We start from the raw sequence: 12,897 nt of genomic DNA on the forward strand, positions 1-12,897 counted from the left end.
TGTATTACAAGCCATATATTTGTATTAAACTTATTTATATTTATATGGAACATACTATATGACTTTTTCAAACTATATTTTAGAAATGATTTATACATCATAGCCATGAACAGTATCAAGTTAGCTAAGTCATCCTAGCCTCATGCCTTAACCTTATCTCCCCCCCCCCTTCTAATAATAAAGCATACACACCCTCTGCCTGCCAACTCCGGAGTGATCAGCCATGGTATTTTATTTTAATTAAGAGCCAACACTGAGAATGCTATTTGAAAATCATTACCCAACTCTGTTCAAATTGGGAAAATGCCCTCTTCACAGTGAGATTGCTGCATTATTGAGAAAGAGAGAACATGAAAATGCATTCTGTGGCAAGGTACCAACAAGGCTCACTGGCAGCTAAATACCAGTGGCAAAAGGAATAGCATACAAGGAAACCATATAGGTCTGGGGAAGGAGATTTGAACTGAGAATCCTGGAATTTACAGAGCTATTCTGAACTGAAATTGTGCAGGAGCATTTATAGCAGATTGAAAAAAACCACAGGAAAAATATATGGTGCATTACTGCTTTTTCCTAAAGCTTGACTTGGAGGAGGGAGTAACTTGCCCATGGCCTGCGGTCCTGCACGGATCCCAGACTGGGTGCTCTGGCCAGGGCCAGTGCCAGGTTTTTTTTCTGTACTAGGCGAGGTTACCTTCTGGCACACACACACACCCGTGTGCCCACCAATTTTCAAACTAGGAAGAATGAAAACCACAAAATTTGAAATTGCTAATTTCTTTTTTTAAAAAAAAATTGTGAGAACAAGTAATACAATCTCTGATTTTCCCCACCTCACTGGTGTGTGCTTCTAAACCCTGTCCTTCTAAGCCAGTTTGGTGCAGTGGTTAAGAGTGGTGGACTCTAATCTGAGAACTGGGTTTAATTCCCCACTCCTCCATATGCATCCAGCTGGGTGGCCTTGGGCCAGTCACTGCTCTGTCACAGCAGTTCTCTCAGAGGCCTCTCAGTCCCACAGGGTGTCTGTTGTGGGGAGAGGAAGGAAAGGAGATTGTAAGCTGCTCTGAGACTCTAAGTATGAATAAAGAAGATGTGTAATACTTGGAGGTTGGATGGCTTGGCCCTGACTTGAGCATCAGAGAGGCTGTTTAACTGGGGTTGTTCCTGGGCCATTTAGACTTCCCAGCCAGCCAGCCTGCTTCTCTTATACACAGAGAAGTCACCCACAGGCATACACAGAAGGCGTTTCTTTTTGTGAGAAACAACCAGAACTGTCAGGAGGCCCTCTTCTGAAAGTCTTCTGACTTCTTCCCACAGAGGGAAAATGTCTGCATAACCCCCTCCCCCCCGTTAGGGATGCCACCCTCCAGATGGGACCTGGGGACCTCTTGGAATTACACCTCATCTTGACTACAGAGATCAGTTCCCCTGGAGAAAATGAATGCTTTGGAGAGGGGACTCTATGGCATTGTGCCCCCCTCAGGTCCCTGTCCATCCCAGGCCCCATCCCCAAATCTCCAGATGTTTCCCAACCTGAAGTTGGCAACCCTACTCCCCCATCCCCTTCCGGTGGCCAGGGGGGACCTGGCAACCCTATGCCCAGTATTATACAGAGCAGAGCGGTGAGAAGACCAAGCCGGTCTCTGAATGGGTTATTGCATTGTTTTCCTGGTGCCCTATCGCTTTAAATATAGAAATGAACCCAGACCTGCACTCCCATTTAAAATAAAGCCAGGCCACCCGCCCAGGCTCCAACGCGGCCAGGGAACAAAGCGGGTAGCCACTAGGATCTTGGCTTCTTCTGTGCACTCAACCACCAGTGCCAAAAGCTGCCAAGGGGCTTCTTGCTGCTGCAGTGGCAGCCAGGGTGCCCCACCGGAGCCAGCCCTGCACTAAAGGGACACAGGGGGGCAGGGAGAGGAGAAGAGATGAGCCAGGCGGTGGAGGGATAGGAACTGCGCTTCACTGAGGAAGGACAACAAGAGCGGCGCGAGGGGGCTCTCTGTGCGGCGACGCGTCTCTTCCTGCCCAGGCAAGAGCGGGAGAGGGAGGGATGGACATGCAGGCACCCCGTGCTCTCCTCTGCTTCTCCTCATCGCCTTTTGCTCACCCACCCGCAGCGCTGCAAAGATTCACCTTGGCCATTGGGAAGCCCCTGCGCTGTGAAAAAAATTGCTGCGCTGATCGGGGAAAATTGGCACGCCAGCGTAGCCTGGTGCAGCTAAAAGGGAACCTAGGTCATGGTCTACAATTTGATAGCCCACTGAGAAGCATTTTAATACATTCAAACCATTTCTCAAAGTACGTCCAAGGTTTTAAGAAGCTTTTAGAGTGCTGCCTCTAACTTGTAAAAATAACTTTTTTAAAAGCAAAACAATTAAATACCATAATTTCTTCTGTTTTGATTATCAGTTCACAGACTTTACATTCCTGGATTCTATAACAATTTATGGCTCCATCTCTTGAAAGATCCATTTGCTTACCAGGCATTCTAGCAGTCGTGCAGGCCGTGCAATGATGATCATCAGCTTTTTCACCAGCTGGGTAACAAAAGCCACCTCTGAGCTCTCTGATCGTTCGTGGGCCTATGGAAAGCACATCATACAATTGTTTAAAGTAGGAAGTGGTTTTTCAAACAACGAAAACAACAATCAGCTTTTTTACTATAATTAATACAAAACATAAGTAGAAAGCCATTAGCTCATTCTATGCTGTCAAAATGTGAATACTGTAACAAAGTATTACTATTGTGAAAGCTTTATTAACAGGGAAATCATTGGCTGACTTCAAGTGTCATGAACTAATCTGAGACATTCTATGCTGCCAAAATGTGAATACCGTAATAAAGTGAAGAGAAGAAGACGAGATTGGATTTATACCCCACTCTTCACTCGGAGTCTCAGAGCGGCTTACAAACTCCTTTCTCTGCCCCTCCCCACAACAGACACCCTGTGAGGTAGGTGGGGCTGAGAGAGCTCTTTCAAGAACTGTCCTTTCAAGGACAGCTCTTGTCAGAACTGTGGCTTGCCCAAGGTCATCCAGCAGCTGCAAGTGGAGGAGTGGGGAAGCAAACCCAGTTCTCCCAGATTAGAGTCTGCACACTTAACAGGAAAATCATTGGCTGACTTCAAGTATCATGAACTAATCTGAGACTAATAAATCCTTAGGAATTCTGGTTTATAAATACAAAAAAACTGCAATTTGTTAACATTCACAATTTGGATGTCAAAACCAACTGCAAATGACTGAAGACTTTCTGATTTGCAATTCCTTCAAATGCATGCAAGGCAGGAAAAGCAAGAGACTGTGGCTCATTTTAGGCACAAAACCAATTACATCAATACTATTTATACATAAAGGAATGACAATAAACTAGTTCAAGCTGTGGTTTGTGATGTAGGAACGTAGTCCCTGAAAAAATGAGGATGATTACGAAGTTTCCAATCAAACATTTATTCATTTAACTATTCTTTATGCCAGGACACTCTAGTTTGACATTTAGATTTACTGGGTCTTTACTTTTTATTAATGTCCTTTTATTATGTCATTACTTAAGAAAAGAAATGTTTAATTTTTTATTAAACAAAATAGAATGCACACAAGAACAGGGTCAAAAGGAAGCAGTAAGCTTCACTTAGCTATATAAAAATATGCAAAAATTTGCAAGTAAAAATATAATTGCACGACTAACATCGTACTATTAAGGAGTGATAGTAAACTAGTTTATATTGAGACAGCTAAAAGTTCCCTAGTAACTACTCTTGATGCACAGTATTCCTAAAACACACTGTTAAGCCTGAATCACATTGGGTTCATTAACATTTTGTTGCCTCAATAAATCTTCTGTGCTCCTTTTATAATCTTACTTAATAAGAGGTAAGCAACAACAAAAAGTGGTTTTCAGTCTTCCTTGTTGAGTGCAGTAACATCTATGAGAAGTATGCACAGGTCAGACTTCACCCTTCAGTTTTATAAGCACTCCAAAGGCACTGAAGACAAAGTACAGGTACGTTTTTTGTGATAATGAACAATGGTTTTGAAAAACCTCAGATACAGAGTTCAAAGGCCAGATGGGTGACAAACATCTGATCTCTGTATCTTGCAGAAACAACTGCTCAATCAAAAAATGCAGGCAACTAGCAAAATGAATTAATTAATGATGTTTGTGTTAAAAATCCATGCACAGATGAGCAATAAGAAAGCATAGGAAAACTAAGGAATATGCGGAAAAGGTAATCTCAAATCTTAAATGAAAACTTCCATATTCATTTTTAAAAGATAAGAATTACCCTCTTTTCCTAATTTTACACTGCTGGTCTATGACTATAACAAATAACAACTGCTACTACTACTGCATTACCCCTCTGTTGCGAAACTGTCAATTGCGTAATTTGGCTCACTTATTAAAATCACTGTTTTACACGATACAATTTGGCTCATCACAACACAGTCTAAAAATGTGTATAGTAAATACAGATCCAGTACCCAACAGTTTTATTCAAAATTTCACAGGAATACTTCATAGATCTTTTAAATTAAAGACATAGATATTCTATAATCCAATGCTATAATTATAAGGCATTTCAGCAATTTACCTTCCACTAAAGGCAACAATGCAAGATTCACTTTGATCAATTTAGACTGAACGTTATAAACCTAAAAGTAAAAATACTGTTTTAATCAATCCTCCAGGTTCATAAACTTAGTAAAATTATTATTATGAGGCTTTTTATTTAAGAAAAAACACCAATGTTTTAAATATTTAAAACTATTTCCACAGACCACCATGGACTAGCTTTGTTTAAAAACAAAGACTGAAGAAGGTAATCACACAATGTTACTTCCAAAAGTGTACAGGTAAAAACTGTAGGGTTAAAAAAAATCTTTCCTTTATCTAGACAACATTAAATTTAAAATGATTTATCAACACTTTAAAAATACTCTTTCAGTGTAAAGAAAATTAAGGCAAAGAAAAGTTTAAAGATCTTGTACAAATGGCCTCTGAATGTTTCTTAACATAGCCCAAAAATGATAAACGCAAGATTATAAAATAAGATTCCAGGATCACAAAAATCAAACACAACAAACACTCAGCCATGATATCCACAGAGCAATGCAGCTCCATTGCTGCTGCTTGTTTTTGTCTCTAAAAGAGTAGTTTTCTGGACATCTCCACATATGTTTTGTTCAGAAAACGTCCTGCCACTAGTGAATCTTGGATGTATGGGTCATATACCAAACAGTTGCCTATCACTCGTCTGTCTCTCCTTTGCATGATGCCTGCCATCTAATTCGCAGTCCTCAATGACAACATGCTTGTCTAAAGGTTGCTGGTGTCATTTCAGGTTTTTCTCCCACTCCTTGAGGAAAGGAGTGGGGAATGTGCAAGAGCTATGGGCTGATGCTAGTGCAATTCATTTACTGAAACCAAGCTATTTCCAGTATAACACATATACAGAAGGAGGCAATGGACAATTTATAAAGTGATTCCCTTATTTGAAAGACTCATCACTCACTAACTGTAGCTATTGGAGCATGAAATTAAAATCACTGTCCTCCCCTGGGGTTTAGCAGGACAAACAGCAGTGATATTCAAGTCACAATTTGGTAATTGAGCTAATGCATAGTTATGGACTCCCTCATGGATCACTGCCTTGTCGTGGCGAGGGGGCTTGAGCGGTTCGATGAAGCTGTGGGCCATGCCGTGAAGGGCCACCCAAGATGGACAGGCCACAGCAGAGAACTCAGACCAAGTGTGATCCACTGGAGAAGGAAATGGCAACCCACTCCAGTATCTTTGCCAAGAAAACCCCATGGACAGTAACAAAAGGCTAAAAGATATGACGCTGGAAGATGAGCCCCTCAGGTCAGAAGGTGTCCAATATGCTACTGAGGAAGAGCAGAGGGCAAGTACAAGTAACCCCAGAAAGAGTGAAGCGGCTGGGCCAAAGCCGAAAGGACGCTCAGTTGTGGATGTTTCTGATGGTGAAAGGAAAGTCCGATGCTGCAAAGAACAATACTACATAGGAACCTGGAATGTAAGATCTATGAATCAAGGTAAGCTTGACGTGGTCAAAAATGAGATGGCAAGACTGAACATCGATATCTTAGGAATCAGTGAACTAAAGTGGACAGGAATGGGCGAATTTAACTCAGAAGACCATTATATCTACTACTGTGGCCAGGAATCTCGTAGAAAAAATGGTGTGGCCTTTATAGTCAACAAGAGAGTGCAAAAGGCAGTACTGGGATACAATCTCAAAAATGACAGAATGATTTCTGTCCGATTCCAAGGCAAACCATTCAACATCACAGTAATCCAAGTCTATGCCCCAACCACTGATGCAGAAGAGGCTGAAGTGGACCGGTTCTATGAAGACCTACAACACCTCATAGAACTAACACCAAAAAATGATGTCCTCATCATCATAGGGGACTGGAATGCTAAAGTAGGAAGTCAAAAGGTAACCGGAATAACAGACAAGTTTGGCCTTGGAAAGCAAAATGAAGCAGGGCAAAGGTTAACAGAGTTTTGTCAAGAGAACACACTGGTCATAGCGAACACCCTTTTCCAACAACCTAAGAGGCGACTCTACACATGGACATCACCAGATGGGCAACACCGAAATCAGATTGACTATATAATTTGCAGTCAAAGATGGAGAAGCTCTATCCAGTCAGTAAAAACAAGACCTGGAGCTGACTGTGGTTCAGATCATGAGCTACTCATTGCAAAATTCAGACTTAAACTGAAGAAAATTGGGAAAACCACGAGGCCATTCAGGTTTGACCTAGATCGCATCCCTGATGAATATACAGTAGAGGTGAAGAATAGATTCAAGGGTCTGGATTTGATAGATAGAGTGCCTGAAGAACTATGGACAGAGGTTCGTGACATCGTACAGGAGGCAGCAATCACCACCATACCAAAGAAAAAGAAATGCAAGAAAGCAAAATGGCTTTCTGATGAGGCTTTACAAATAGCAGAGGAAAGAAGGAAAGCGAAAGGCAAAGGCGAAAAGGAAAGATTTACCCAACTGAACGCAGATTTCCAGAGAACAGCAAGGAGAGATAAGGAGGCCTTCCTGAATGAACAGTGCAAAGTAATAGAAGAAAACAATAGAATGGGAAGGACTAGAGATCTCTTCAAGAAAATTGGAGAAATCAAGGGAGCGTTCCATGCAAAGCTGGCCATGATAAAGGACAAAAACGGTAGGGACCTAACAGAAGCAGAAGAGATTAGGAAAAGATGGCAAGAATACACAGAAGAACTATACAAGAAAGACCTCAATGTCCTTGACAAACACGACGGTATAATCACTGACCTTGAGCCAGACATCCTGGAATGTGAAGTTAAATGGGCCTTAGAAAGCATTACTAACAACAAAGCTAGTGGAGGTGATGGTATTCCAGCTGAGCTATTCAAAGTCTTAGAAGATGATGCTGTTAAAGTTCTGCACTCCATTTGCCAGCAAATTTGGAAAACGCAACAGTGGCCACAGGATTGGAAAAGATCAGTATACATTCCAATCCCAAAGAAGGGCAATGCCAAGGAATGTTCAAACTATCGCACAATTGCACTCATATCACACGCTAGCAAGGTCATGCTCAAGATCCTACAAGCTAGGCTTCAACAGTACGTGGATAGAGAACTACCAGAAGTACAAGCTGGGTTTCGAAGAGGTAGAGGAACGAGAGATCATATTGCCAACATTCGCTGGATTATGGAGAAAGCAAGAGAGTACCAGAAAAATATCTACTTCTGCTTCATTGACTATGCTAAAGCCTTTGACTGTGTGGATCACAACAAACTATGGCAGGTCCTTAAAGAGATGGGAGTACCAGACCACCTCACATGTCTCTTGAGAAACCTGTATAAGGGCCAAGAAGCGACAGTTAGAACCGGATACGGAACAACTGATTGGTTCAGCATAGGAAAAGGAGTACGACAAGGATGTATACTGTCACCTTGCTTATTTAATATATATGCAGAGTACATCATGCGAAATGCTGGCCTGGATGAATCACAAGCGGGAATTAAGATTGCTGGGGAAAAGATCAACAACCTCAGATATGCAGATGATACCACTCTAATGGCTGAAAGTGAAAAGGATCTAAAGAGCCTCTTGCTCAGAGTAAAAGAGGAGAGCGCAAAAGTGGGCTTGAAGCTCAACATCAAAAAAACTAAGATCATGGCATCCGGCCCCATCACTCCTTGGCAAATAGAAGGGGAAGCTGTGGAAGTAGTGACAGACTTCACGTTCCCAAGCCAGAATTAAGATTGCTGGGAAGAACATTAACAACCTCAGATATGCAGACGATACCACTCTAATGCAGAAACTGAAGAGGACCTAAAGAGCCTCTTGCTAAACAGGAAAGAGGAGAGTGCAAAAGTTGGCTTGAAACTCAACATCACTCCTTGGCAAATAGAAGGGGAAGTCGGGAGGAAAGCTATGGCAAATCTAGACAGCATAATAAAAAGTAGAGACATCACCCTGCCAACAAAAGTCCGCATGGTCAAAGCAATGGTATTCCCAGTAGTCATGCATGGCTGCGAGAGTTGGACTATAAGGAAAGCCAAGCGCCGGAGAATAGATTCTTTTGAATTATGGTGCTGGAGAAGACTCTTGAGAGTCCCTTGGACTGCAAGGAGATCAAATCAGTCAGTCCTAAAAGAAATCAACCCTAACTGTTCCCTAGAAGGCCAGATACTGAAGCTGAAGCTCAAATACTTTGGCCACCAAATGAGAAGGGAGCACTCACTGGAGAAGACCCTGATGCTGGGAAAGACTGAAGGTCAAAGAAGAAGGGGGCGACAAAGGATGAGATAGTTAGACAGTGTTATTGATGCAATGAACATGAAATTAAGCAAACTCCGAAGCACGACAGAAGACAGGAGGGCCTGGCGTGATGTGGTCGATGGGGTTGCGAAGAGTCGGACTCAACTGTGCAACTGAACAACAACAACAGCTGAAGTTGAATCTATCCAAAATGGAGGTCATGCGTCTGGGAAAGACTGAAATGCTACCTGGAGGGTTAACTCCCAAGACTTGATGGTGTCCAGTTGACAGCTGTAGACTCTGTAAAGAGCCTCGAGGTGTGGTTGGATTCTGCACAATCATTGGATAAACAAGTGTCCATGGTAGCACGTTCAGTGTTTTTTCACCTGTGCCAGGCCTGCCAGCTGGCTCCTATTTGTCTGGGTCAGATCTTGCCACATTGATCCATACCATCATCACCTCCAGATTGGACTACTGTAATTCACTCTACATAGGGTTACACTTGAAAACACTTCAGAAACTGCAGGTGGTCCAGAATGCAGTTGTTGGGTTACTGACTGGAACATCATGTTCAGCTCATATTACTGACACCTAATGGCCTAAACCAGACTCAAGATTATTCATGTTTCATATAATGGCCCTGTTCCTTTAAAAGTATGTTCATAACAGTCCCTTTAAACTGTATCCTTACTACAGCTGAATCCAATAAGTGCAACTTTCATAGAAACATAGAATGTTAGAGTTGGAAGGGACCTTGCAGGTCATCTAGTCCAACCCCTTGCACTCTGCAGGAGCATAGCCGAAATATAGCCCTGCAACATACCCGAAAGATGGTCATCCAGCCTCTGCTTCAAAATGTCCTGTGAAGGAGCATCCACCACCTCCCGAGGCTGTCTGTTCCACTGCTCAGCCACTTTCTTAATGACCTAACTGTTAGGAGGCTTCAGGATGCTCAACCAACTATTGTAAACAGAGGATTAGGTCCGTAGAAAATTAAAGAGTGGGAACAGAATTCTGTAGTGGTAAGTTGTATTATGTTTGGAAGTTTTGAGATATGTCTAGCACTATGAATTGAAAAAAGGATTAAAATGAGATTGATTTTCTCTTTAGTATGAACTTTGGAAAACTGGATAAGAAGAACAAAGATTAATAATTGTGGTGTCCAACAGATACAATGGATAGCCTTAGCAGCAGGTGTGTTCGTCTTTTATCCTTTTTTGATCCAGTTATGACATGGCAATATTGAGGTTATATTGTAACTATTTTTGTAAATGACAGTTATATTATTTATTATCAGTTCATGATCTGAGGAAGACAGTACGAAACTCGTCTACTCAACTATTCATCAGAATTCAGGACTGTGATCTTTCCCACTGAAACATTTTGGGCTTTAAATGACTATTAAACAGACAATTGTGTATCTTTAACATGTCTATTAAAGAGACAATTGTGTCTCTCTAACTTATGTTCATCTTCTGTACAAGGCCTACTATTTGGATTGTATTATCCTATATACATTTATATATATAAAGCCCAGTGTATTGGCACTTTCTGGCTCTCCCACATCAGCCATTGGCCCATCATCCGCCACTCAAGAGTACTTGCGTGCCATTGGCTGGGTGCTGGGCCCGCCCCTCTCCCTTACCCACTGCCAGTTTGGCTGCTGTATGGCTCACTTTCCCCTCAGTGGCTGTTGCTTGGTTCTGTCAGTAAAAAAGCAGGGGCAGGAGGCCCCTTTCAGGACTACTTTGGCCTTTGTGGAGAACTCATTGGGGCCAGTCCTGACTAGGGTTGCCAGCTCCAGGTTGGGAAATTCCTGAAGATTTTGTGGTGGAGTCTATGGAAGCCAGAGTTTGGGGAGGGGAGAGGCCTTAGCTGAATAGAGGGTTCACCCCCCAAAGCAGTTATTTTCTGCATGGGGAGACCTAGGTTCTTGCTGTGGAAGCTGAGTGGGTGATTTTGGACCAGTCACAGACTTTCAGCCTAATGTACCTCAAAGTGTTGTTGTGCAGATCAAAGGGAGGAGAGGAGAATGATGTAAGCTACTTTGGTCCCAACTGCAGAGAAAGGCTGCACTGTTCCTCCTGGGGAACCATTGTTGCCAATCTCCAGGTGAGGGCTGGAGATCACTTAGAATTAAAACTGCTCTCCAGATGGCAGAGATCAGTTCCCCTGAAGAAAATGGTGGACTCTGTGCCATTATACCCTGCTGAGGTGGCCTCCCATGACAGCCAGTGTGACTCAGCAGTTAGCACTTCAGAACAGGGTCTGCCAGACCCAGGTTCTTGCTGTGGAAGCTGATTGGGTGATTTCAGACCACTCAAAGACGATCAGCCTAACCTACCTCACAGGGTTGTTGTGCAGATCAAAAGGAGAAGAAGAGATTGATGTAAGGTGCTTTGGTCCCCACTGTGGAGAAAGACTGTACATTTCCTAGGTAGAGGCTGCAGGGAGGGGGGAGGAGATGGAAACCTGTAGTCAGAGCAGCAGATGAAGGTAGGTTGGTGGCTGGCTGGGAAGGAGATAGGGTTGCCACCTCCAGGTTGAGAAATTCCTGGAGATTTGAGGGGTGGAGCCTGGAGAGGGTGGGGTTTGAGGAGGGTGGGACCTCAAACAGGTACCATGCCATAGACTTCACCCTCCAAACCAGCACTTCCTTTTAGGGACTCATTGTTGCCAATCTCCAGATGAGGTCTTGAGATCAGTACGTATTACAACTGCTCTTCAGATGACAGAGATCAGTTCCCCTGGAGAAAATGGTGGACTCTGTGTCATTATACCCTGCTGAGGTCACCACAGTAAATTGACGCTGAGTGCCCAAGGTCAAGGCACATACCCAGAGCCTCTTTCTGGAGCTTGTTGTAATTATTTCCACAACGGGTCTTTTTCCTATTTAGACAGAATGCTGTAGAATTTTCGAATTTTGTAAATTTTATATAAACAAACTGATTTTCCTATATTATGGGATTCCTAGATATAATATTGTGATAAGAGTGTTTATCTGATAGTATATTGTATAATAAGTGTGTTTAATTTGTATGAAAACAATATACTTTAGTATTTTTATAAAAAGGAAGAAGACAAGCGATTGGATTTATACCCCGCCCTTCACTAACCAAGAGAGTCTCAGAGCGGCTTAAGAACATAAGAGACGCCAATGTTGGATCAGGCCAAAGGCCCATCCAGTCCAACACTCTGTATCACACAGTGGCCAAAAATACCACGTGCCATCAGGAGGACCACCAGTGGGGCCAGGACATTTAGAAGCCCTCCCACTGTTGACCCACCCAAGCACCAAGAAGACAGAGCATCACTTGCCCCAGAGCCCCTATCTATACCTTGTGGCTAATAGCCACTGATGGACCTCTGCTCCATATGCTTATCTAATTCCCTTTTCAAGCTGTCCATGCTTGTAGCCGCCACCACTTCCTGTGGCAGTGAATTCCATGTGTCAGCAGTGGGGCTCGGAAGAACTCCTCTCCGTCATTGGTGTTCTGTAACGCCAGGTCCACTAACAACAAGACGACAGTCCTTCGGGACTTCGTCATGGAACAACAAGCGGACCTGGCGTGCATGACTGAGACCTGGGTGCGGGACGGGGAGACTGTTGCTCTCTCCCAACTTGCCCCACCTGGGTTCTCGGTTGTACACCAATCACGGACTAAGGGGCGGGGGGGAGGAGTGGCGTTGTTCGTTCGGGAGGCTTACTCCTTCAGGGCCCTCCCCTCACCGGAGATTGCGGGCATGGAATGTGCCGGCCTGGTGCTGGAGACTGAGGAGAACTTGGCTATCTGGCTAGTGTACCGACCGCCTAACGCACCGGCCAGTGGCCTGCCGTCCCTGCTGGAGGCCGTGTCTGGCTGGGCGTTGGAGCACCCGAGGCTTCTGGTCCTGGGTGATTTCAACGTCCATGCCGAGGACGCGGCTTCCAGCCGGGTTACGGACCTAGTGTCATCCATGGAGGCACTGGGGCTCTCCCAGTGTGTATCGGTCCCCACACACCAGGCCGGGCACACGCTCGATCTGATCTTCGCTGCGGGGATTACAGTGGACCGGATTACTGCTATGGCAGTACCATGGTCGGACCACTACTCCCTGAAGGCCCGTCTGAACATCC

At 43.8% G+C, this 12,897-nt stretch overlaps 1 protein-coding gene across 5 annotated transcripts in view; it reads right to left on the reverse strand.

Annotated features, from left to right (window-relative positions):
- The window catches only part of MAST2 (microtubule associated serine/threonine kinase 2), a 162,574-nt gene that overhangs the window by 72,006 nt on the left and 77,671 nt on the right, over positions 1 to 12,897 (reverse strand). For all 5 annotated transcript variants that reach the window (XM_015421982.1, XM_015421981.1, XM_015421980.1 and 2 more), the window contains one exon: positions 2,484 to 2,585. In XM_015421982.1, the coding sequence (XP_015277468.1) occupies positions 2,484 to 2,585 (102 nt within the window). The remainder of the gene's footprint in view (positions 1 to 2,483; positions 2,586 to 12,897) is intronic.

This window comes from Gekko japonicus, unplaced genomic scaffold, assembly GCF_001447785.1.
Source record: "Gekko japonicus isolate JY-2015 unplaced genomic scaffold, Gekko_japonicus_V1.1 scaffold75, whole genome shotgun sequence".
In the NCBI taxonomy this organism is placed as follows: Eukaryota; Metazoa; Chordata; class Lepidosauria; order Squamata; family Gekkonidae; genus Gekko; species Gekko japonicus.